The sequence below is a fragment of the Suncus etruscus genome, chromosome 15, assembly GCF_024139225.1.
Source record: "Suncus etruscus isolate mSunEtr1 chromosome 15, mSunEtr1.pri.cur, whole genome shotgun sequence".
Classification (NCBI taxonomy): domain Eukaryota; kingdom Metazoa; phylum Chordata; class Mammalia; order Eulipotyphla; family Soricidae; genus Suncus; species Suncus etruscus.
In genome coordinates this window covers 50,277,857-50,303,143 of record NC_064862.1, presented here as the reverse complement: position 1 = coordinate 50,303,143, position 25,287 = coordinate 50,277,857, and the positions used below count along the sequence as shown (strand labels likewise).

Sequence of the window (25,287 nt, the reverse complement as noted above, 5' to 3'; positions counted from 1 at the left end):
AAAAGAGGAAGCGCAGCCATATTTTTATTCTCAAAATATGATGTCTTGGAGGGCACAGAGCAATAGTGCAACAGGTAGGGCATTTGCCTTGTACACAGCCAACTGAGGTTTGATTCCTGACATCCCATACATATAATCCCCCAATCCTACTAGCAATGACTCCTGAGTGCAGAGCTAGGAGTTACCTTTATGCACAGTGGGATATGGCCAAAAAAAAAAAGACCCTTTTGTTTGGCAGGACAGACTCAGAGGGCTCAAGATGAAAAGGTCACCCTCATCTTGCATCCTCTCCAGTCCCTTAAAGGAACCAGCATATGTGAATGGGGGGAGGGAGCCTGAGGATGGTGAAAGAACCAACTTTGGCTTCCTGCCCTTCCCCTAATCACATGCGGCAAGACTTCCTGAGAAGTTGGTAACCCCATCCTGTTGGCAAAATGATCATTTTCCTAGAACTTATATGAGGACATTTTTACTGCGATGTAATAGAGAAGGAAAAAGAATACTCTTCCCGAAATTTTCTCATAAGCCTGCTTCGTGTGTGTGTGTGTGTGTGTGTGTGTGTACTAGCATATATGCATAGGCTTAGAGCTTTGGCCAGGCCACAGAGTTTTTTATTGAGAAAAAAATTAGATTCATATATATATAGGAAAGACATTTAACTTTTCTGAATTAAGGACCAGAATAAAGATGAGCTGGGAGACTGAAGAGCCTGTAAAACTCTTTTCATTAAGCAAATATTCTGGTGTTTAGAGGAACAAGTTTTAAAAGAGGAGAGCTGCGTTTGTCATTATAACTGAGTAACCTAATGTAAGTTTACAACCATGTAATAGAATGCAGAGCCTGTTATGCATGTAAAACTGTTTGGCAAGGGCTTTAAGAATCATGAACATCTATTTAGAAGAAAGTGGAAGCAAATCCAGATGGTCTTTTAAAAATAGGAGAAGGGCCAGGGGGACGCTCAAAAGATACAACCACACGCTTTGCATGCTTAGGGCCCCAGGTTCAATCCTGGCACCAAAGGTCACCCTAAACTTCCACTTGGTGTGGCCTTCAAGCACTGTCAAGCTCAAGCAGCACTGAACTAATGGGTCTGAGCACTGAATAATGAGTTGTGACTGGGAAGACCCCCAAACTAGAAACAGCTCATTATTATTCTCTTAATATCCCAGTGCCAATCTGAGAAGCTTCAGGAGAGACTGGGGGTGTCCCTAAAATCTACCCAACAACAGTTCTCTGGGAGGGAGATAGACCCTCAAATCTTTTTTCCAGGCCTTGGTTTTCTCAGGGGAAGGAATGTGGTACCAGTTTTTGTTGAGTACCTACTATGGGTTAGGCACCAGGGCTGTTTCTCTATATCCATAGTCACATCAGTCCTGTGCAATTAATTCTCTCACTCCATTGACCCTGAAGGAACCTGAGGTTTGGAGAAGTTAAGGCTCAAGATGGTGGTCCAAGAATAATTCGCATATAAATGGGACCACCAGGAAGCCAAGGCTTCTGCTCTTTCTGCCTCTCCCCTCCCTTCTTGGTGGCTCAGGCTGGCAGTGTTGGGGACACCCGCTAGGACTCCCTTGGCTGGAGACTTCTCAGTACTGGGCATGAGATAGGCCAAGCCAGCAAGTCCTCTCAGTGAGGCCTGAGGGTTAGTGACTTAAACACCATCTTTCTCTCTCAGGTGAGGGAGAGCGGAGACAGGCAGCCTTCAGCCAACTGCAGCACGTCAAGCTCACTTTGGGTGTATGGAAGAGCAGGGTGTTGGTAATTTGAAGACATGCCCCTTGCCTCTGAGAAGACCCTCAAGGGTCCACACGGCATCTCCGGTGTCCAATCTACCAGCATCTTGTAACTGGGCCCATTTCCCCACAAGAAAGGTGGGGAGACATCTCCTTTATCACCGTGTTCTTCTCTATCACCTGCATATAAGGGGAAAGTAAATAGTGGAAAAGCTGGTGCCTACGTTCATGTAAATATCCATGGTGCATCCAGGGTCTCTTCTTCTCTAAGCCTCAGTTTGTTCATCTGCACAGTGGGCTTACACACACACACCCACAGCAGCAAAATCTTGTTCTTATTTCTTGTCCATTCACTGTCAGGAAGACCTAAGTAATGTTTGTGCTGTTTACAAGTTGGAGATAGAGGTGACAGAGGAGAACAGAGCCTGGACTCAGCTGTCTTAGTGGAGTTCCCTGGCTTAGAACTGTCACCACTTGTGAGGGAGGGAAATTTTCCCTTGCCAGACTTGGTGGTCCAAACCTGAACAGGCCAAAGAGCTAGGAGTATCTTTAATTAGATCTGAGTAAAAGGAACGTTTCACGGAGGAGCTGAAGCAGTTTCAGAGGGAACTTGGTGGCTGGGGAGGTCAAGATGTGCTGGAAGGAGGCATAAGGGACACCCAATGGTCAGTGCACACAGGTAGAGCTGAAGAAACAGCAGCTACCTCTGGAGTCCAGGCCTGGACTCGTGGAGGCCATTCCCAACTGCTCAGTTCTGTGGGTAACCAACTGGCAGGGCTAAAGGCAGGGTTCAGACTACAGGGCATGGGTGTGGCCCCCAAGAACAGCCCACTGAATAAACTAAAACAAAAAGAGAAAAATTAGACAGACACAGACATAGACACACACAGACACACACATATGTGTATGCCACACATCCCTCACCCCAAACTCTATTTCTTTCTTTCTTTCTTTCTTTCTTTCTTTCTTTCTTTCTTTCTTTCTTTCTTTCCTTTCTTTCTTTCTTTCTTCTTTCTTTCTTTCTTCTCTTCTTCTTTCTTTCTTTCTTTCTTTTTTTTCTTTCTTTCCTTTCTTTCTTTCTTTCTTTCTTTCCTTCCTTCCTTCTTCCTTTCTTCCTTTCTTCTTCTTCTTTCTTTTCTTTCTTTCTTTCTTTCTTTCTTTCTTTCTTTCTTTCTTTCTTTCTTTCTTTCTCTTTCTTTCTTTCCTTTCTTTCTTTCTTTCTTTCTTTCTTTCTTTCTTTCTTTCTTTCTTTTCTTTCTTTCTTTCTTCTTTCCTTCCTTTCTTCCTTCCTCCTTCCCTTCTTTCTTTCTCTTCTTCTTCTTTCTTTCTTTCTTTCTTCTTTCTTTCTTTCTTTTCTTTCTTTCTTTCTTCTATCTTTCTTTCTTTCTTTCTTTCTTTCTTTCTTTCTTTCTTTCTTTCTTTCTTTCTTCCTTCTCTTCCTTCCCTTCCTTCCTTCCTTCCTTCCTTCCTTCCTTCCTTTCTTCTTCCTTTTCTTTCTTTCTTTCTTTCTTTCTTTCTTTTCTTTCTTTTCTTTCTTTCTTTTCTTTCTTTCTCTTTCTTTCTTTCCTTTCTTTCTTTCCTTCTTCTTTCTTTCCTCTTCTATCTTTCCTTCTTCTTCTTTCTTTCTTTTCATTTCTTTCTTTCTTTTCTTTCTTTCTTTCTTTCTTTCTTTCTTTCTTTCTTTCTTTCTTTCTTTCTTTCTACTCTTTCTCTTCTTTCTTTCTCTTCTTTCTTCTTTTCTTTCCTTTCTTTTCTTTCTTTCTTTCTTTTCTTTCTTTTCTTTCTTTCCTTTCTCCTTTCTTTCTTCCTTCTTTCCTTTCCTTCCTTCCTTCTTTCTATCTTTCTTTCTTTCTTTCTTTCTTTCTTTCTTTCTTTCTTTCTTTCTTTCTTTCTTTCTTTTCTTTCTTTCTTTCTTTCTTTCTTTCTTTCTTTCTTTCCTTTCTTCTTTCTTTCTTTCTTTCCTTCTTTATTTTTTCTTTCTTCTTTCTTTCTTTCTTTCTTTCTTTCTTTCTCTATTTTTTCTTTCTTCCTTTCTTCTTCCTTTCTTACTCCTTCCTTTCTACCTCCCTTCCTCCCTTCCTTCGTTCTTTCTTTCTTTCTTTCTTCTTTCTTTCTTTCTCTTTCTTTCTTTCTTTCTTTCTATTTTATTTTCTTTTCTTTCTTTCTTCTTTCTTTCTTTCTTTCTTCCTTCCTCCTTCCTTCTTTCTTTCTTTTTCTTTCTTCCTTCCTTCCTTCCTTCCTTCCTTCCTTCCTTCCTTCCTTCCTTCCTTCCTTCCTTCCTTCCTTCCTTCCTTCCTTCCTTCCTTCCTTCCTTCCTTCCTTTCTTTCTTTCTCTCTTTCTCTTTCTTTCTTTCTTTCTTTTTTTTGGGGTGGTGGTGGTGGTGGTGGCTACACTTAACAGTGCTCAGGGGTTATTCTTGGCTCTGCACTCAGGAGTCATTCCTAGAGGTTCTCGGAGGATCCCATGGGATGCCAGGGATCAAACCCAAGCTAGGCACATTCAAGGCAAACTCCCTCCCCACTGTGCTATGGCTCTGGCCCTTCACCCCAGTTTTTTGTTCGCTTTTGGGGCCATACCCAGTGGTGCTTAGGGGTTATTCCTGTTCTACACTCAGGAATCACTCCTGGCAGTGCTCAGGGGACACTCGCTGTGGGATGCCAGGGATCGAACCCAGGTCAGCCACATGCAAGGCAAATGCCTTCCTCACTGGGCTCTTACTCCAGCCTCTTATCCCAAACTGAGTGGTGGTTTAAGGTGAGATTTCCACAGAGGAAGAAAAAAGGCAGGTGAGCTGTGGATGTGCACCCACCCTTCTTCCCCAAATGGGCACACGCCCCTCAATGGCCTGGTTGCCTCCTCCAGGAAAACTCCTGTAGTCTTGTGATGGGCCAGAAGGGGCAGGAACCACCAGAAACACTTGGGCCTTATTCTGATGAACACTTTATTATAGAGCAGACTGCATTTATTTATCTATTTATTTTTTTGCATAAAGAATCTCTGGATGGGTCAGGGCAATCCACCTGCTACAAAAGGTTATGTCTGAACTTTCCTAACTCTTGCTCAACGAAGTACACCTTCTCTGTCCTTGAAGTCCAGGACACAGGCCAGGGCAGTGGCTGCCATGTCTGTGCAGGGCTGGCTATGTTGGGCCGTGCTGGCCAGCCAGGGCCGGGGCAAGTACTCAGAGCCGCCCTGTCTCCTGCCCCAGCTGATTGTCGAGAACTTGGAGCTGCCGCAGGAAGCCAGAATTGGGGCAGATCTCCCGGTGGGCCTGCACCGTCTGGATGGCCTCCACCAGTGTCATGTTCTCACAGATCATGAGGAAGGCCAGCACCAGGGTGGCCGAGCGGCTCACGCCCATAGCACAGTGGACCAGCACCCGTCCTGCAGGAGATGAGTGGAAATCAGCCCGCACCCACCCACCCAGTCCAGGAGCCAGCGCAGTGTCCTGACCATGGTGTTTGCTGTCAAGGGGGCAGAGAGGGAAGGAAAGGGGAGGGAACAGACCAGTGTGTGAACAGGCCTCCCTTGTGCCTCCGTGGCTCTCTCCAAGCCCAGGAGTGAGGAATTTGTAGAAAGGAATTTTTGTGCTGTGGCCACCACACCCATTAGTACTAACTAAAAGAAATAATGGGAATGCCCAGAAATCCTGCCTCCTGGCCCCCACAGTTACAAGCAGTTCTTGGGAGTATGGAGAGCAGCCTAAAGGGACCAACAGCTCACCATGGGGAGCACTGAGAGCAGCCTTGATGTACCGGGCCACGGGCAGGAAGTGCACGCTGAGGTCGTAGAACGGACTGTCCTCCGCCTCAATGCCGTAGTACTCCAGGGCCATCCCACGGTAGAATTTGGCACCCGTATCCACCTGGAACTTGCCCGCAGCCACGTTCACCACGTGGGTGATGCCCAGCTGTGCCAGCTTGCCCTTGTCTCGTGCCACATACCTGGGGAAGGGTGGAGGGGCTAGCTCCAGAGCTGGAACTTGCCCCACCTTATTCTGTCAGCCCCTCTCCACAAGCAGAAATCACAGGATGGCCTGGTGCAGCGTGCAGAGGCCCTGCAGAATATGAGATGCCCCAACCCCACTTAATATACTCTGGTCAATGCTTTTGGAGATAGTTTGGCCAAAATTATTACCAGCCTTAAAAATGCTTGTTTTGGGGCTCAGAAAGATAGCATGGAGGTAGGGTGTTTGCCTTGCATGCAGGAGAATGGTGGTTCGAATCCTGGCATCCCATATGGTCCCCCAAGCCTGCCAGGAACGATTTCTGAGCAGAGCCAGGAATAACCCCTGAGTGCTGCCGGGTGTGACCCAAGAACAAAAACAAAAATAAAAAACATGCTTGTTTTTGGGGCTGGAGAGATAGCATAGAGGCAAGGCATTTGCCTTGCAATCAGAATCCCATATGGTGGTTCGAATCCCAGCGTCCCATATGGTCCCCCAAGCCTGCCAGGAGTGATTTCTGAGCATAGAGCCAGGAGTAACCCCTGAGCACTGCCGGGTGTAACCCCCCCCCCAAACAAAACAAAACAAAACGCTTGTTTTCTTTTGCACCAGACCATGTTCCAGGTTTCTGCCTGTGGAGGAGTGCAGACCCCTCCATGTCTGTATGCATTTGAGTTTTGTTTTGTTTGTTTGTTTGTTTGTTTGTTTTGGAGCCACACCAGCAATACTCAGGGCTTTCTCCAGACTCTGTACTCAGAAAATATATGTAGCAGTACTCAGGGGACAATATGGATGCTGAGGATCAAACCCCAGTTTGCTGTAAAGCAAGAGCTTTCCCTGCTGTACTATTGCTCCAGCCCCTTTTCCCATTTTTTTTCTTCTGTTTTTTTGGTCTATATCTGACAGTACTCAGGACTTACTTCTGGCTGAGCTTAGAAATTACTCCTGGCAGTAGTTAGGGGACCATATGTGATGCCAGGGATGCAGCCCAGGTCAATTGTATGCAAGGCAAATGTCCTACCTGCTGTATTATCGCTCCAGCCTGCTCTGTACACATTCTAAAAAAACCAACAAAGATTTTAATGATGGTTGTCTATGACAGATAGGGAAGGCACTTTGTTTTCATTCTACTTTATGAAAAATGATTTGCAGCGCTCAGATCCAACTCAAAATCTCACACTGGGGCCGGAACAATATCACAGCAGTAAGGCGTTTGTCTTGCACTCGGCCAATACAGGATGAACCCTGATTCAAATCCCAGCATCCTATATGGTCCCCTGAGCGTTCCAGGAGTGACTTCTGAACGCAGAGCTAGGAGTAACTCCTGAGTGCTGCTGGGTGTGACCCAGCAGGTGTGACCCAAAAACAAAAACAAAATCTCACACTGGTGAGGCACGGTCCCACCCCAGACTTTTTTTTTTTTTGTCACAATCGGCAGCGCTCAGGGTTTACTCCTGGCTCTAGGCTCAGAAATTACTCCTGGCAGGTTCAAGGGACCATTTGGGATGCCAGGATTTGAACCACCGACCTTCTGCATGCAAGGCAAATGCCTTACCTCCACACTATTTCTCTGGCCCCCCCAGAAATAATTTTTAATAGATGCATGTAGGGCTGGAGAGATAGCTCAGCAGTGGGGTGTTTGCCTTAGACGTAGGACAGTGGGTTCGAATCGCCAGCATCCCATATGGGTCCTCCCCGAGCCTGCCAGGGAGCGATTTTCTGAGTATAGAGCCAGAAGTAACCCCTGAGTGCTGCTGGGTGTGACCCAAAACAAAAACAAACAAAAGGGGGCCGGGCGGTGGCGCTAAAGGTAAGGTGCGCCTGCCTTGCCTGCGGTAGCCTTGGACGGACGGCGGTTCGATCCCCCGGTGTCCCATATGGTCCCCCAAGCCAGGAGCAACTTCTGAGCGCATAGCCAGGAGTAACCCCTGAGCGTTACCGGGTGTGGCCCAAAAACCAAAAAAAAAAAAAAAAAAAAAAAAAAAACAAAAACAAACAAAAAAAGATGCATGTAACTGTGTGGGAAATTTTTAGAAGAAAAATGTCTAATTCTTTGTGAGGGGAGTACTCAGGGAGTACTGCCAGGGATTAAATGGAGGGTTGGCCACATGCAAGGCTAGTGCTTTAATCCCTGTTCTATCTCTCTGGCCTCTTTAATTCTATTTTTATTCTCCTCTCTGTCTACTTGTTAGAGAAACCTCTATGTCTGTTCCTAGGACACAGAAATAAAACTTTCTAGGATCCTAATAGCCAAACAATGGAGGGACTCCAATGTTTGTATGCAGTGGAATGGATGGACTGGGGCACATTCACACAAAAAGTAGCAAAATGATGGGGCCGAAGTGATAGCATAGCAGGAAGGGTGTTTGCCTTTCATAGCAAGCTGCTGACCCAGTTTTAAACTCTAGTATCTTATATGGTCCCAAGTCCTGCCACGTATAGCAAAAAAAAAAAAAAAAAAAAAAAATGTAGCAAAATGAACATAGGACACTGCCCAGAGCAGCTCAGGAGCAATTTTAATTTTTAGAGATCACTCCTGGGAATATTCAAGGGGACCAAACAAGTGGTGTTGGGGGTCAAACTTAGAGCCTTGCGCATGCTAGCCTATGTCCTACCACTTGAACCAGCTCCTTGGCCCTGAACTTTTACACACTGTGACTTGACTCACAAATAGCTTTAGAAGACACGTCAAAAATAACTACAGGGCAGGAGAGACAGCATGGAGGTAGGGTGTTTGCCCTGCATGCAGAAGGACAGTGGTTCAAATCCTGGCATCCCATATGGTCCCGAGCCTGCCAGGAGTGATTTCTGAGCATAGAGCCAGGAGTAACCCCTGAGCACTGCTGGGTGTGACCCAAAGACAAAATAAATAAATAAATAACTACAATGGGGCCAGAGAGATAGTGTGGAGGCAAGGTGTTTGCCTTGCATGCAGAAAAACGGTGGTTCAAATCCCAGCATTCCATATGGTCCCCTGAGCCTGCCAGGAGTGATTTCTGAGTGTAGAGCCAGGAAAAACCCGAGCACTGCTGGGTGTGCCCAAAAACCAATATATATATATATATACTACAATATCAGATCTGTAGGCAGTCCTCAAATGGAAAGCAAGGAGAGAATGTTTTCGGTACTCAAGGCTTTCCTCAGGGAAAGGGTGATGAGGAGAAAGGGATTCAGAGCAGGGCCTCTGGGACACAAGCAAAGTTCTGGACCCAGGAGCCAAAACCATTTATGTAGTCAGGGGCCAGAGAGATAGCACAGCAGGTTGCGGTTAAGGCATTTATTTGCCTTGCTCATGGTCTACCCGGGTTTGATCCCCAGCATCCCATATGGTCGCCGAGTCTGTCAGGAGTGATTTGTGAGTGCAGAGCCAGGAAAAAAAAATCTCTAAATGCTACTGGGTGTGGCCCAAAAACAAATAAATACTTTATGTGGTTTATACAACTGGGGCACTTTTTGTACCTATGTTCTATGTCCACAATTCAAAGAGTAAAGGGAAGAAAAAGGGAAAACCATGAGTGATAACTGTGATGCCACATCTTCCCAGGGGCTATAACATCCACACACCTACACACCTACACACACACACACACACACACACACACACACACACACACACACACACACACACACACACACACACCTCTCCTGGTCCCACTTACGCATCTCCCAGGAAGAGCTTGGGCCACACTTCATTGATGTGACTCAATGAGGTGGCCCTCCGGACCCACAGCAGACGCTGCAGTGAGGCCAGTGTGGGGGGCTGGTAGGGGAGTGTCCGTGCTGCGGCCCCGTGGATCTTGGGTCTTCGAAGGTCCTGCTTCTGTAGCGAGTCCATCCTAGAAGACAGCAGACACTGCTGTGGTTTGGGCAGAGCTTAGGCTCCCTGCAGAGGAAGCCAGCAGGGGGCAGCATGGTGCCTGGATGGCAGCAAGTGGAAGGGGGTCAGGGCCTCAGCTCTTCCAGACTAGCTTAACCAGCTTTTCCCTGGAGAAGCAGGGAACTGTGAGATTAGGACTCCTCTTTCCCTTTCTGAAGTGGAACATTTGGGCCAAGGTGGCCCTTGGAGTATCCTGCTTCCTGGTCAGTTCAGAATCCACCCTTCCCACTGCTTGGAGACCAGAGACCAATCTTGAGCAGTGAGAGGGCCCAGGAAAGGCTTTCATGGGGCTCTCTCCTCTGCTATTGCCAGGGCTGACTGCCAGCATCCATCCCTCCAGGCTTCAGGGCCTTGAGAGGCAGAGCTTATCTCTGGTGCGAGGGACCAGGCCAAGAACGCTAGTGGGACACTTTAGCACTTTACCAGGATGAGCTAACACTGCTTGAGCAGCAACATCTTTTGCACCGGACAATGACTCTCGGGGTTTATTTTGTTTGGTTTTTATGTGGTATCCAAAGCTTTCTGGCAACCGAGTCCAAGTCTGGGGTCTCAGTCAAATCTGTGTCCCTCATCTTCCACCCCCAAATCTTCCTGGAAAGTCTGGGGCCGCTGTCCTGTCCATAGGGGAGCCTGGTGTTATGGGAACATGTCTGCCTGCAGGCTCTGGGCTTTCCTCCTTACCCCCATGGCTCAGACCAGGGCTGCAGACTGGGCCACCCCCAGGTGGGCTGGGCACTGTGAGGAGTCAGCTGGCCGTGGGGTTCGGTGGCCCTGAAGAACTTGGGTAGCAGGGGCACTAGAATCTGGGATTGTGCTGGCATGGGGTACCTCTCTGGACTCAATGCCCCTGACCCCCTCAACCAGTAGGTGGGAATGGGATAAATGGGCAAGAAGGCCTTGTCTCTTTGGCAGGCAGCACTAGGACCAGGGAGAGATACGGCCACAAAGGAGACCACGGGCTTGGCCACGCTCACCCAGCCCGGAGCTGAGGTGCAGGGAGGAAGCCAAGAGCCAGCTCTGCCCTTCATCCCCTGAGGCAGCCTCTCAGGGCAGGCTGAGTGGCCTGCCACCTACCTAGGGCATGACCTGGGACCAGGGAGGAGGGGAGAGGGTGCAGGGACTGGACTCAAAGTGCCAGTGGAACAGGGTTGGGAGAGCTTCTGCTCAGAACCCCATGCTGTGAGGCGCCCAGAGTTCCGAGGGGCCCTCAGAGCCCACAAAGGTGGGGCCTGTGAGCACTCACCAGGCCTCCATGGAAGGACCCCAATCCTGGCAACCCCTCCAGAGGGGTCTCTGCTTAAGTATCTCTCTGTTTTGTTTGATTTGGTTTTGGTTTGGAGGCTACACCCAGTGGTGCTCAGGCATTACTTACTTCTACTTCTGCACTTAGAAATCATTCCAGGCAAGCTTGGGGAACAATATGGGACGTGAGAGATCAAACCCAGGTCAGCCAAGACATGTGCAATGCAAATGTCAACCCGCTGTACTATCGCTTCAGCCCCCTGTAAAATCTCTTGGGATTCCTCTGGAGGGGGTCTCTGCATCTCTTTACATTCCTACATCTTTGGGCCTGGAACTCTAAGGGGCTCACAATGGACAGAGATGGATGCAGACAGATTTTCCAGAGGGGGGGGTAGAAAATTCACCACTGATGGGGAAAAACAATGGGGAGGGATGGAGGAAGGCCTATCCCTTAGGACCACAAGCAGGTGATGCTTGTCTTTTGTGGGGGAGTCAAGAACCTGGGCTGGCTGAGCTCTCAGGGTCAGACCTGATGTGAGAGGAATGAAATGATTGCCCCTCTAGGGCAGATAGCGAGAGTGTGTTGATAGAGGTTCCCCACTCCACTCTAGACTGCATGGATGGGAGACCTGTGGTCATCAGTGCGGCCTCTGAGTTTGATGTGGGGTAAGGCTGCCACCCGGTGGCCAGCAGGCATCATGCAGCCCAGTGCCTCCTGGAAACCCACCTAGGGACCCTGTGGCCAACCCAGGCCCCACCTGGTGAAGAGGCCTTTCCTCTGGACAGAGGGTCCTTTGCCAAGACCCTCATCTGGTGTTCTTGGTGTCTTGTCTATGGGGTGTCCAGAGTCGAGTCCAGCCTGTGCTTTCTCTGGCATTCTTGGATTTCTGCATTCCCAGGCCTGTCCCGAGCATAGGGGGAGATGCAAAGGCCAGCCTGGCCTGCTCCAGGTCACCCCAGCCCTCACTCTGCTGCCTTCCAAACTCTCAACCCAGCTAGTCCAGGTCTTGGATCTCAGGCTGCTGCTCTGAACAAGTGCTGAGCCTTGTGTTCAGCCTCATGTGGCTCCTCTTTTTGGTGGACTTTCCCACCTGCCTATGTCTCCCCAACATTTACCCCACAAGCAGTCCCTTTGGGTCTTCCTGGCTTTTCCTTCTCCTCTTCACCCTGGGAGACTAGGCAGGACCTACAGGCTGTAAGTCCCTGAGTCCAGCAAGTAAGGTGCCTCAGGGGTGATGTGAGGGGGGTGGGGGTGTCCTCTATTTGGTTAGAGGAGTAATCTTGGGCTGATCCTTCCCTCCAAGAGGGTTTGAGGGTCCTTGGAGGATTCCAAAATAAGAAAGACTCCCTCATACTCTGCCTCATGGCAGACGCCCCAGAATCTGCCTCTCACTGAAACCACCTTGATTAGTTCCTCTCACCCTTCCCAGCAGTGAGTGAAGAGGAAGCCCCACCCCGACTTCTCAACTTTGTTTCCTGACATTGCTTTCTCAGCCCAGCAATGATACTAATAATGATTAATATCCTTATAGTCACCCCTCCACTAAAGATGCACCAGACATAGCAAGTGTTTCTCCCCCACACTTCACAATATCCTTTGGAGGCAGGTAAGATAATCACATATGCAGACAGACACAGACACACAGACACAGACAGACAGACACCCCTGTACAGATAGAGAAAATGAGGCCCTGAGAAATTACACGCTGGGCTCCAGGTCACTCGGCCTTGAGCAGGAGTTGGGAGATAAGCTTAAATATCTCTAGGCTTTATCTGTACTCCATCTCCTCCCCAGGGGGTCTAATCTGACCCCAACCCCCACAAACACATATATACACATATATTCACACACAGACACACACATATATAGACACACATACATACACACAGACTTTCACATAGACACACAGGGGCCTTGAGCAAGCTCTGTAGGGCCCCTGAAACAGTTCACCCACCTGTTGGGGTGTCTGGTCCAGGCTGTGGCAGTCACTGATGGGCACTGGATGCTGTTGGCTCCTGGCTGTCTGTCTCTGGGCACTTGTGGTGGTTTCTATTTTTTGATTAGGGTTTAATTATAAGCATGATGTGGGGCCTCTGGGCCCTCCCAGCTGTTTGCCAACTGATGTCCCACAGGAGGAGAGGCGCCTGGCAGGGTGTGTGTGCAGGTCAGTGGGGGAAGGACGGTGAAGAGGCAAACAGGACTGAGAAGGATGGTGGAGAGGTGGAGCAGCCTGAGCCTCTTCATGGTGAAGGAGAAGGAAGGAACAAGCCCAAATCTCACAGGACCCAGCGGCTTTGCCAAATCAGGACCTGACAAGGGCCCTTTGCTGGGAGCCCAGAGTTACAATTAGGATCTAAACAGGGCAGGTGGCAGGTGTAAGTGGGGGTTGGAGTAGATATTTAGACCAGTGGTTTTCAACTGTAAAATAGGATAAATAGTTCTGGACTGCTTAGGCAAGTATAAAGGACATTATTGATAATAGTATTTGATATATTATTTTTAAAATGACTATAATTTTATATTTATTCTTTTTTTGGGGGGGGTCACACCCACCGGTGCTCAGGGGTTACTCCTTGCTCTGTGCTCAGAAATCACTCCTGGGGGCCAGAGAGATAGCATGGAGGTAGGGAGTTTGCCTTGCATGCAGAAGGTCAATGGTTCAATGGTTCAAATTCCGGCATCCCATATGGTCCCTCGAGCCTGCCAGGAGCAATTTCTGAGCATAGAGCCAGGAGTAACCCCTGAGCGCTGCCGGGTGTGATCCAAACCCCCTCCCAAAATTACTCCTGGCAGGTATGGGGGACCATATGGGATGCCAGGATTCGAACCACCACCTGTCCTGTGGTGGCGGCGTGCAAGGCAAATGCCCTACTGCTGTTCTCTCTTTGGTTCCTGTCTTATATATTCTTTTTTTTTTTTGGCGGGGAGGCCACACCTGTTGACGCTCAGGGGTTACTTCTGGCTAAGCACTCAGAAATCATTTCTGGCTTGGGGGAACCATATGGGATGCCAAGGGATGGAATCATGGTTTGTCCTAGGCTAGCACTTGCAAGGCCTTACCTTTAGCGCCACCACTCTAGCCCTGTATTTTTTTTTTTTTTTTTTTTGGTTTTTGGTTTTTGGGCCATACCTGGTGACACTCAGGGGTTACTCCTGGCTCTCTGCTCAGAAATCACTTCTGAGAGGCACGGGGGACCATATGGGATGCTGATATTTGAACCACCATTGGTGCTGAGTTGGCTGCTTGCAAGGCAAACACCCTACCACTATGCTATCTCTATCCTTATGGCTAGGGAGACAACTCAAAGGGATAGACAATGCTTTACATGCAGGCAGCCCATTCAGTTCCCTGAGCACTGACTTGAGTAACCCAGAGCACCACTGTGATTGGCTCAAGAATCAAAATATAGGGCTGGAGCGATAGCACAGTGGGGAGGGCAGTTGCCTTGCACAAGTTTGGGTTCCAACCCTGGCATCCCATAGGGTTCCCTGAACCAACCAGGAATGATTTCTGAGTGCCAAGTCAGGAATAAGCCCTGAGCACCTCCAGCTGTGTCTCCAAAACAAGCAAAAGCAAAAGAAACTGCAAGAGCAAATATTTTTGCTGAGATCAGGGGTAGTGGGACCACTTTTCCACCAATGGCCATTGGAATACTTGGAACCTCACTGAGGAGCCTGACAGCACAGACACACACAGCTCTGAAGTCTGCCCCATATGCCCCTGGATTTCCGGAAACCTTGATGTCTGCCACAGGCATACCCACCAGATAGGCTACTTGAGGCAGTGACTGTGAGGAGTCACCTTTGTGTGACTTCTCTGATTTTCATTGAATGGAGTGACTCCCAGAGAGGCCCCTGGGGCTTATCTGTGGGGTCCTTTGCCAAACTACAGCCACACTAACAGAGTTCAGCTCAGACACCACTGGTGTCTCCTGAATTTTGAGAGGAGTCAGTGAGGCAGGTGAGACCAGGAGCTACCCTAGAACCCCAGAATCCCCCCTGTGTTCCCCCTCCCCTAGCTCACAGGTATCCTAGCCACCCCACCAACCTCAGAAACTGGACTGGGCCAGCAGCCCTCTCCTACCTGCAGAGGCCTCAGACAGTGCTTGGGTAGTGAGTATGAGCAGCTAGAGACACTGGTACGCAGGCAGATGCCAGCCCCTTGGGCTCTGGGCCTCTCCTGGGCACCTGCCTGGCTTAGAGCCTGCAGAAGCACCAGCAGGGCCACCAGGGGGCCAGAGCACGGAGTCCTGAGGTGGATGGCATGGAGCAGTTCTGGGGGAGAAGGAGAGATGGATTCTGGTTTACAAGAAAGGAATCTAAGTTCAGACAAATGGAAACACGATGGAGAAGGGGGCAAAGCTGCCTCCTGAGCCTGCTTCTGCGTTTAGGCCTTTGTGTTTGTCTTGGTGCTGGGAGAGAGAATGAAGCCTCTCTTCATGTCTTCCTCGCTTCTCAGAGTTCCAGACCTAGGGCTGCCAGAAATCGTCAGCAAGCTGTGTGCACAGAATGCTCCTCCAACTCCCACTTGCACAGAGTATTTGCCAGATGATGCTCCAGGGGTTGGGCAATGCTGTAGCCTGACAGACACCCACCACTCCCAGCAAAGATCACACTGTCTATGGTATGAGGTTGAGAAGGGGGTGACTGGCCTGACCCAGAGTTGGTGCTGCCCACAGGAATCCTGGAGCATATTTTGGGGAGACAGAGCAGCATGCGGGCACCTTGTTCCCATTGTTAACTTCAACCCCCCAATGCCAGCACAGAACCCCACAACAGTTTCCCACCTAGCTTGGCCCCAGGCCTAACCTCCACCCTCCCTGCTTCTAACCTAATGTTCACATTGAGGCCCACACCTGCCTGAGCCCTGTTCTACACAGGGAAGGGTTAGAGAAATGTTGGAGGGATGGTGGGAAAAGAAGCTGCCACTCTCACTGACACAGAGCTTTTGGGTGATGGGGTATTTCAAAAATCAGGGTTGAAGGGAGAAAGCTGCATTCAGGAGGTGAGGAATGAGATGTGAGGTGTGGGGTATGAGGTGTGAGGTGAGGGGTGTGAAGTGTGAGGTGGGAGCTGCTACTTCATAGACCCCGCCCCTAAACTAATGGCCTCTGAAGACCCACTGGTATGGGGAGCCTGGGAGAAGATGGTATGTCGGGATGGGGGCTCTCTAGCTCCCCACAGATTGACCCTAATCTGGGCCTCAAATAAATACTCCCCTGCCTCCTCCAGTGGCTCTGGACCAAAATCTGAGGTGTGGCTCAAGGAACTGAAGGGCCAGGAACCCAAGAACTGAACAAACTGTCACTGCTGTGAATCAGCATTTTCTCTGGGGCAGCTCGGGACACAGTGTCCCATAGGACAAGGAACTGGGGTCCCCAATCCCATGGGTCCTGGTACTTCAATACTGTCTGTTATTGCTCCACATGACAGGCCCCGGAACAGGAGGGCAGGGGGCAAATGGCCACAGAACAAGGGCAATGGGTGAGCAGATAGGCAGGGTCTGGAGAGGCTCAGGACAGCCCTTGGAACCCTGAGTTTCTCAGAGCTGAGAGAAATGGAGCATAGGAAGTGCTTCTGTAGTCTGAGTCAGGAGGGGGAACAGATAGCAGGGCCAAGGGTCGCTGGGGATGACAAGACTAACTTCCTGCTTGTGGAACTGGGAAGGATCCTTGGCTGGTGGCTCCTATCAACCCCTCTAGGCATGGAGCAGCCCAGGGCAGGGCTGACCTGAGCATTGGCTAAGCCTGGGTCCAGTTTACCATGATGGGGACCCTATAGGGGCCTGCTCTAAAGAGACATACACAGAGAGTTGGAAAACCCTCAGGTACCGGCTCTGCTGGGGTCTAGGGGGGCCCAAAGCTTTCAGCCAAAGAGATAGATCAGGTCAGTATCAAGTCCAAGCTAGAGGCCTCGTTGCTTGTCCTGGGCTCTGCACCCCTTTCTTTCTGGGAGCTCAGGGGTCTGAGTGAGAGATAGGGAAGGCCTTGGCAAGTCTGCTTCCATTCCTACTTCTGAGCAACCCCTGAGCAGGGCCTTTCCCTGTCCCATCATACAATGGCCCTAGCTCTCACCTGTGCCCTCAGCTCTGGCTGGCATCTCGCAGCTCTCTGTCCAGTCTGCAGAGCTGCCGGAGGAAGCCTCGGTTGGGAAAAATCCAACGGTGCTGCCGAACGGCAATCACAGCCTGGCGCAGGGTCAGCTGCTGGCGCAACATGAGGAAGGCCAGGACCAGAGTGGCTGATCGGCTCACGCCCACCACGCAGTGCACCAGAACCTTGGCTGGGGAAGATATGTGTTAAAAAGATCCTTTCTGGTGTGACCAGAGAGCAGGATGCTTGTCTTACACACAGCCGACCCAGGTTCCATCCCTGACACCTCATATGGTCCTACAAGCCCTGCCAGGATTGATCCCTGAGCGCTGAGCCAGGAGTAAATTCTGAGCATCATTGGGTGTGGCCCCAAGCCAAAATAAAGGAATAAATAACAGTGCCATCCAAGGCCTACCGAGAAACCCACGTTCCTTTTGGACACTCTATCTTGGAAACTCTCCAGCCTAACCTTGACAGGCCTCAGTGTCCATATTTGACACCTGGGGGAATATCTAGCTTGCACTCTGGCCTCTGTCTAAAGCTTAAAGAGTGCTTCTGCTGGTCCTGATCTGGTGACTTCTAGCCCAAAGCGGACTTTAGAGTCCAGGTTTTCCCCTCTGGGAAGTCATGCAGTTGTAGAAATTGCTGGAGCACTAAGATGAGAAATTTGAATGACCTGATGAACTTGGGAAAACCAGAGATGGGGACCAGAAAGCTGGTTCAAATATGCACACTGTCCTGGATTCCCAGTCTGGTGTGATCGCCTAAGCATGCCTGGGAGTGACCCTGTGCACAGAGGCAGGAGTAGCCTCTGAGCACTGCCAGGTCAGGTACACACACACACACACACACACACACACACACACACATGAGCACTGATTTTTGGAGGGAAATGGGCTCCAGATCCAGGATGACAGGGATCTGGGACCAGAGGTCATGTCCCTACCCCCAGGGGTGCAGAGCGCTTGGTGGATGAAGTCAGCTGCTGAGGAGAAGTAGGTGCTGATGTCGAAGTCTGGGAGGTCGTGGGCTGGCACCCCCAGGTAGGTCACACTGGTGCCGTAGAAGTCGGGGCTTCCCTGGCAGTAGAGACCCCCATGGGCAGCGTTTAACACGTGGGTGATGCCCAATTTCCACAGCTCGAAGCGATTATTGGCCGTCACCCTGAAGGGGTAAGGAAACCAATAGTGGCTGCATTGTAGGGAGGAAAAGGAGGAGGAGGAGGATTTCCTTGGACCCCGGCTTCAGAAGGGTCCTGAGTTCACAGCCCATCCCCTGAGCTTTCACGTGGGAGAGGTGAGGGCAGATGGAACTATCTTTAGACCCTAGTCGCATCCTTCAGCCCTGAGAGGGAGGGAGGGAGAGAGGGAGGGAGGGAAGGAGGGAGGGAGGGAAGGAGAGAGGGAGGGAGGGAGGGAGGAAGGAAGGAAGGAAGGAGGAAGGAAGGAAGGAAGGAAGGAAGGAAGGAAGGAAGGAAGGAAGGAAGGAAGGAAGGAAGGAAGGAAGGAAGGAAGGAAGGAAGGGGAGGTAGGGCAGGAGGGAGGAATGAAGATAAAAAAGGGAAGAAGGAATGAAGGTGGGAAGGAGGGAGGGAAGAAAGGAAGAATGGAAGAAGAAAGGAAGGAGGACAGAAGGAGGATGGGAGGAAGAAGGGAGGGAGGTATTGCTTCAGCCCAGGGCCAGCATGCACATCTGAACAACCAGCCTCTCCTGTCTCCCACTTCACACCTGCTCTAATCTGTCTGGAGTTTCAGATGATGCCTTCATTCCCTGATACACCTGGGCTCAGCCTTCCTCATTCCTTCTCTTCATCCCTAGGAAGGGAGCCAGCATGCATAGAGGAGCTGGACTAGCCAACCTGAGGCTCCACAGTCTAGCAGGGTTTTTCTTCCAGCCAGGCAAATTTTCTAGGGCCCCTGGGGACCTACCCAGCACTGCAAGGCCCTAAGGCCTAGCAGCAATGGGTGGGATGGGGGTTAACCAGACAAGTCCTAGATTAAACATTTTTCTTTTTCTTTTTCTCTTTTTTGGGGGGGAGGGTCCCCACCCAGCAGCGCTCAGGGGTTAGTCCTGGCTCTATGCTCAGAAATCACCCCTGGCAGGCACAGGGGACCATATGGGATGCTGGGATTCAAACCCCGTCCTTCTTTATGAAAGGCAAATGCCCTACCTCCATGCTATCTCTCCAGCCCCTAAACTATTTCTTGATCTCACATTACCTTCATTTCTGGTAAAGAGCCCAAGAACCATTTCCCTTGCCCCCTGCCACCATCACTCACGCATCTCCAATGTAAAGATTGGGCCAAACTTCATCCACTCGGCTGCAAGAAACCTTCCCTGCCCTCAGGAGCTCCTCCAGCTCCAGGACACTGGGGCCAGGGGTGTCCTCTGTTGTGCCCCTCAGCGTGGGCAGTGAGGCATCAGTCATGGGCAAGTCTGGACTAGCTCAGCCACCCCTCTGTCCCTGAGGTCACCAGGTTCTGCTTCTTCAGGGTCATTCTCCTTCTCGGAGATTGGCAGGAGCAGGTGGGAGCCAGTGACTCAGCAAGTCACAGACAGTGGCCTCCAGGGAAGTCAGGAAGGTTTCCTCTCTTGGCCATCAAGATATGATAACTCGACAAGTCAGACATGCTTTTTTGAGGCGGATGAGGCCACACCCAGTGGCACTCAGGTTGTTCCTGACTCTGTGCTCAGAAACCACTCCTGGTGGTGCTCAGGGGACCATATGGGAATCTGGAGATAGAACTTGGGTCTGCTGCATGCAAGGCAAACACCCTTCCTACTGTGCTAAGGCTCTGGCCCAGGCCTGCCTTTCTTTGCAAGTCACTTTACTTTGCCCAGACTCCTTTTTTGGTTTGGTTTGGTTTGGTTTGGGCACACAGGTAAGTAATCTTGGTAGTATTCATAGAGAGGTCAAACTGTGCAGGGAATCAAATACATTTTCTTCTGTGTGCAAAGCATGCATTCTAGCCTGTGTCCAGCTGTTTTTCAACAGTCTGAAATCTTTGCGAGATGGGGAGCAGAGTAGGCAGGGATTTATTTGTCTTTGCAGTACAGTGCTGGGGATCAAGCCAGCTCTTTAGCATACATGGCAAGAACTCCAAACAGGGACCGAAGTGATAGCACAGCGGTAAGGCATTTGCCTTGCACGCAGCCAGCATAGGATGGACCCTGGTTCAAATCCCAGCATCCCATGTGCACCCCACCCCCAGGCCTGTCAGGAGCAACTTCTGAGCGCAGAGCCAGGAGTTAACTCCTGAGCACTGCCAGGTGTGATCCGCCCCAAAAGCAAAACAAAAAAAGAACTCCAAACAGCAATTGTGGGTATCCCCTCCCACCCCCCGCTGGTTCTTCTAAGTGTAATGACATCTCCAAGACTAGTGAGAAGTAGATAAAACAAGGGATGTTCTGTGTCTAATGCAGTGGCTCTCAAACTTTTTTTTTTTTTTTTTTTGGTTTTTGGGTCACACCCGGCTGTGCTCAGGGGTTACTCCTGGCTGTCTGCTCAGAAATAGCTCCTGGCAGGCACAAGGGACCATATGGGACACTGGGATTCGAACCAACCACCTTTGGTCCTGGATTGGCTGCTTGCAAGGCAAACACCGCTGTGCTATCTCTCCGGGCCCTGGCTCTCAAACTTTTCAAACAGGGGACCAGGTCACTGTCCCTCAGTTGGCAGACCAGATATATAGTTAAAAAAAATATGAACAGGGGCCGGGAAGGTGGCGCTAGAGGTAAGGTGTCTGCCTTACAAGCGCTAGCGTAGGACGGACCTCGGTTCGATCCCCCGGCATCCCATATGGTCTCCCCAAGCCAGGGGCGATTTCTGAGCTCATAGCCAGGAGTAACCCCTGAGCGTCAAACGAGTGTGGCCCAAAAAACAAAAAAAACAAAAAACAAAAAAAAAAATATGAACAAATCCCTATGCATATAGTACTCATATCTTATTGTGGAAAAAAAAGGAACAAATACAATATTTAAATGGAAGAACAAGTAAAGTTTATATATATATATCTTTTTGTTTGTTTGTTTGTTTTTTTGTTTTTGGGTCACACCTGGCAGTGCTCAGGGGTTACTCCTGGCTCCACGCTCAGAAATCGCTCCTGGCAGGCTCGGGGAACCATATGGGATGCCGGGATTCGAATCAATGTCCTTTTGCATGAAAGGCAAATACCTACCTCCGTGCTTTCTCTCCAGCCCCAAGAACAAGTAAAGTTTTTTTTTGTTTGTTTTTTTTGGTTTTTTTGGTTTTTGGGCCACACCCGTTTGACGCTCAGGGGTTACTCCTGGCTATGTGCTCAGAAATCGCCCCTGGCATGGGGGGACCATATGGGACGCCGGGGGATTGAACCGCGGTCCCTCCTTGGCTAGCGCTTGCAAGGCAGACACCTTACCTCCAGCGCCACCTACCCGGCCCAAGAACAAGTAAAGTTAAATCAACAAATTTACCAGTATTTCAATGGGAATTATGGGCCAGCTTTTGGCGTTTGAGGCCCTCTGCTGAGAGACAGAAGGAGAGGAATTGAGAGTACGGCGCACAACCCATACATGTGCACTGTGGGCCAGGACAAGTTCCCTACTAAGGAGGCAAAAAGACCCTGGCGAGGGCCCGGAGAGATAGCACAGTGGCGTTTGCCTAGCAAGCAGCCGATCCAGGACCTAAGGTGGTTGGTTTGAATCCCGGTGTCCCATATAGTCCCCTGTGCCTGCCAGGAGCTATTTCTGAGCAGACAGCCAGGAGTAACCCCTGAGCACTGCCAGGTGTGGCCCAAAAACCAAAAACCAAAAAAAAAAAAAAAAAAAAAAAAGACCCTGGCGACCAGATAAGTGTCCTTAGCGGACTGCATGTGGCCCACAGACCTTAGTTTGAGGACCCCTGGAATGCATAGTAGCTGATTACAAAAAGGTTGTTGATGACTATGTTTAGAACTTTAATAGGGCTAATTGGTTCTGAGCACTGAGTTCAAGTAGAGACACAGGGTGATTGGCTCCCAGGATGAAAAACTGGTCTGTGGGGAACCAATTCTGAAGGTTGGGGCTAGGCACAAACTGGGGGAGCCTAGAGAACATCTCTGGATTGTGGGTTTCAGGGGAATTTTTTTTGGGGGGGGCCACACCCATTTGACGCTCAGGGGTTACTCCTGGCTATGTGCTCAGAAATCGCCCTTGGCTTGAGGGGACCATATGGGACACCAGGGGAATGAACCGCTGTCTGTCCTACGCTAGCGCTTGCAAGGCAGACACCTCACCTCTAGCGCCACCTTCCCGGCTCCTCGGGGGAATTTTTTGAGTTGTAACTTAAGAAATGTGGAGGCTGAGAAGAGCTGATCTAATGGGTTAAAATTTAAATCTATGATTCTGTAGAGAAAAGGACTGATTTCTGCAGAGACTATGCTGAAATGGCCTGTGGAAAATCAGAAAAGTGGAGACTGGATGAGATCTGAACAGGGGGAACAAACAGATCTGTCCTCAGAAATTTTTCTGGGGTTGGAGGGAGAGTTCTTTGTCTATAAGTGTAAGGACATCCGGAATTAAGACTTAGCATAAGTTCCTCCATTTTAAGATATCAGCCATTTTATACATACTGGCTGACCTGTCCATCATCCCCCCCAACCATGTCCTGAAACCCTCCCCTCTCTGGAATGAGACTTTGTGCAAGTCGATAGGGTGAACTGACCTCACAGTTACCTTCCCACCATGTCCTAAACCTCCCAACCATGTCTTGAACAAAGTGCAGATCCATCAAAAAGGCAAGAGGGAGCTGGTAGTCTGACAGTTCCCAAGAGTATGTGAACAATATACCCTCCAGGTGGTTCTAACCAATCACTGTAAAAGAAATGAGGAAATTGTGAGATGGAGTTTTAGAGCATAAAAGGAAGTCCCTTACCCAAGGCCAGGGTCACTGTCCTCCTAAAGGGGACAGCCCTGACCAAGTCAGCTTCAGAACTAACTCAAAGCTTGCTAGACTTGTGACTTGTGCATAATAACATATTTTAATACAAAGCTCATTGCTTTGTGTAGTGCTTTAGATACTTGACTCTAACAATAAGGACCTTTGTTTCTAAACACAACAAAAATAGAAAAAGGGTTCTGTGTGTTCTTCCAGAGCTAGAAATACTTTTAGGCGATTTCAGGAAGACCCAACTGGAGAGATAGGACAGGATGAAGGCACTAAACTTGCACACAGACTACCCGGGTTTAATCCTGGGCACTCCATAGGGTCCTTCAGCCATAACAGAAGCAATCCTTGAACACTACCAGGTGTGCCCCTCTCTGCCCCCTGCTTTTCCAAAAGGAAGGCTCTGAAGTTATGGAATCTTCCAAAGGGACTTTGACTCCTGCTTGACAGGAAAAACTACACCAGCCATTCCTTAGAAGCAGCTTGGCCCTTGTCCATCACAGAACCTTTGGTTTTCTCCCTACCAAAAGGACTGAAATCTACCTTGCTAAATAAATGAAAGCAAGGCCCAGGAAGGACTGGACCCAGGGATAAGCCTCTAGTTTACTCCAAAGTGAGGGTTTCCTAGGGAACTCCCTCTCGAGGGTGATCCACAACAGGAGAGTGAGAATATCCTAAGTGACGAATTTGGCACATATAAATAGCTGGGCCTTGGGCGAGGGTTTTGGTCTTTCTGTGATGTAATTCCTGTAGAGTCAGCACAAGGATTAAGTTCAATATTTACACGAATTTGACATAGGTGCAAGGGGAGGGGGTAAAACAAAGCAACCAGTGGCAATACCATTACTAGGGGCTGATGTTGAATTGAATGTTGTGGGGGGCCCTGCTAAAAAGTAGATGTTCTTCCAGTGCTATGACCTCCTCGGTGGACCCCACAGATTTGCCTCCAACTTCCAGGTCCTTTTCCCTTCCCTCCTCTCCCCTTCTTTCTATGGCTCAACCTAATTCCCATAGTCAGCCTGTTGGTTAAGTGGAATTGGCTATTTCTGATGACATTAATTTCCTAGAACAAGCTGGGCTCTGAAAAGACTGAAAAGTCACTCATCCTTAAATGATTTTTTCCCCCAGATAGTGAAATCACTGCATGAAAATTGCATTCATAAATGACTTTTGGACTTAAGATGGGGTACATCCACTGCACATACCCGGTACCCCAGACATATCATTCAGTCTGGCTTAGTTGGGCTTTTTCTTCTCTCTCTCTCCCTTTTCCCTTTTTTCTGCATTCTGATCTCCTCAACTCCCCTCTTTCATGTCCCCTTCTCTTCCTTTTTCACTTCCCTTCCATCCTCTCTCCTGCCTTTTCCCTTCCCTTTCCTCTCTCCTTTCCACATCCCTTCCTTCTCCTTCCCTTCCTTTCCTCCCCTTCTTTCCCTCTCCTCTCTCTTCCTCCACTTACCTCTTTCTTCCTTCCCTTCCTTTTCCTTCCCTCCCTTCCCTTTCTTCCTTCCCATCCTTTTCCTTCCTTTCCTCCCCTCCCTTCCTTCTTCCTTCCCTTCCTTTTTCTTCTTTTCCTCCCTTCCTCTCCCTCCCTTCCCTCTTTTTTCCTTCTCTTCCTTTTTCTCCTTCCCTTTCTTCCTTTCCTTCCTTCCTTCCTTCCTCTCCCTTCCTTCCTTTTTCTTTCTTTCTTCCCCTCCCTTCCTTCTTCCTTTCCTCCCTTCCTCTCCCCTCCCTTCCCTTTCTTCCTTCTCTTCCTTTTTCTCCTTCCCTTCCTTTTCCTTCCTTTCTCTCCCTTCCCTCTTCCCATCCTTTTCCTTCCTTTCCTTCCCTCCCTTCCCTCTTCCTTCCCTTCCTTTTTCTTCCTTTCCTCCCTTCCTCTCCCCTCCCTTCCCTTTCTTCCTTCTCTTCCTTTTTCTTCCTTTCCTCCCTTCCTCTCCCCTCCCCTCCCTCTTTCTTCTTTCCCTTCCTTTTTCCTTCCCCCTTCCTTCCCCTCCCCTCGCCTTTCCTCCCCTCAGGGGGTGGGTGTGGGTGGGGCGCGACTCAGCGAGAGGCTTGCGCATGCGCCCTCCGCCTCCCCGAGCGGGGCCCCGTTCGCTTCTCATCCCAGGTCCGGCGCGGCTCTTCCGGTCCGGGCCAAGCCCCGCCCCGCGCCCTGCGCGCCCCGCGGTGGGCGGGCACTTCCGGTGTGGCGGGGGCCGCGGCGCGGCCGAGAGCGAGCGGGTCGGCGCGATGCCTGCGCGCATTCGCTATCGCCCGCGCCTGCCGTCGGCCTCGCCGGTGCGGGGTCCGCCCCCGTCGCCGCCGCTCGGGCCGCTGGGCTCGGGAGAGGCGCCGTGGGGCTCGGACGCGGACTCGGACGGCGGCTCGGAGGCGGCGGCGGTGGGCCGGGGGCGGCCGTCCGGGGGACCCCCGGAGGTGAGGCCGGGGGCGACGGGCGAGGGCGGGGAGCGGCGTGGAGGCCGTTGCGGGGAGTCGGGGCCGCGCCGTTCGGGATGC

The 25,287-nt window shown here is 50.1% G+C and overlaps 3 protein-coding genes across 3 annotated transcripts in view; 1 reads left to right on the top strand and 2 right to left on the bottom strand.

The window, feature by feature from the left end:
• Nucleotides 1-4,915: 4,915 nt before the first annotated feature.
• On the bottom strand, nt 4,916-9,515 carry LOC126030952 (dual specificity protein phosphatase 13). Its single transcript, XM_049789230.1, has 3 exons — nt 9,340-9,515; nt 5,458-5,678; nt 4,916-5,118 (listed from the first exon to the last, which is right to left on the bottom strand). The coding sequence occupies exons 1-3, from the start codon at nt 9,513-9,515 to the stop codon at nt 4,916-4,918; spliced, it is 600 nt and encodes a 199-aa protein (XP_049645187.1).
• A 7,367-nt stretch (nt 9,516-16,882) lies between these two features.
• LOC126030958 (dual specificity protein phosphatase 13-like) lies at nt 16,883-19,320 on the bottom strand. The gene is made up of 3 exons (XM_049789234.1): nt 19,172-19,320; nt 17,839-18,056; nt 16,883-17,082 (listed from the first exon to the last, which is right to left on the bottom strand). The coding sequence occupies exons 1-3, from the start codon at nt 19,318-19,320 to the stop codon at nt 16,883-16,885; spliced, it is 567 nt and encodes a 188-aa protein (XP_049645191.1).
• A 5,744-nt stretch (nt 19,321-25,064) lies between these two features.
• The window catches only part of SAMD8 (sterile alpha motif domain containing 8), a 45,311-nt gene continuing 45,088 nt past the window's right edge, over nt 25,065-25,287 (top strand). The window contains exon 1 of the mRNA XM_049789161.1: nt 25,065-25,206. The gene's annotated coding sequence lies outside the window, so the exon portion shown is untranslated. The remainder of the gene's footprint in view (nt 25,207-25,287) is intronic.

Bases quoted from the DNA above. Each gene is read 5' to 3' on its own strand.
- LOC126030958 (XM_049789234.1), bottom strand. From the start codon at position 19,320: ATGACTGATGCCTCACTGCCCACGCTGAGGGGCACAACAGAGGACACC. The intron at 18,057-19,171 runs GTGAGTGATGGT...TTACCCCTTCAG, and splicing joins AATCTTTACATTGGAGATGC to GGTGACGGCCAATAATCGCT. The intron at 17,083-17,838 runs GTAGGGACATGA...TATCTTCCCCAG, and splicing joins AGCGCTCTGCACCCCTGGGG to CCAAGGTTCTGGTGCACTGC.
- LOC126030952 (XM_049789230.1), bottom strand. From the start codon at position 9,515: ATGGACTCGCTACAGAAGCAGGACCTTCGAAGACCCAAGATCCACGGG. The intron at 5,679-9,339 runs GTAAGTGGGACC...ACCCTTCCCCAG, and splicing joins AAGCTCTTCCTGGGAGATGC to GTATGTGGCACGAGACAAGG. The intron at 5,119-5,457 runs GTGAGCTGTTGG...CATCTCCTGCAG, and splicing joins TGCTCTCAGTGCTCCCCATG to GACGGGTGCTGGTCCACTGT.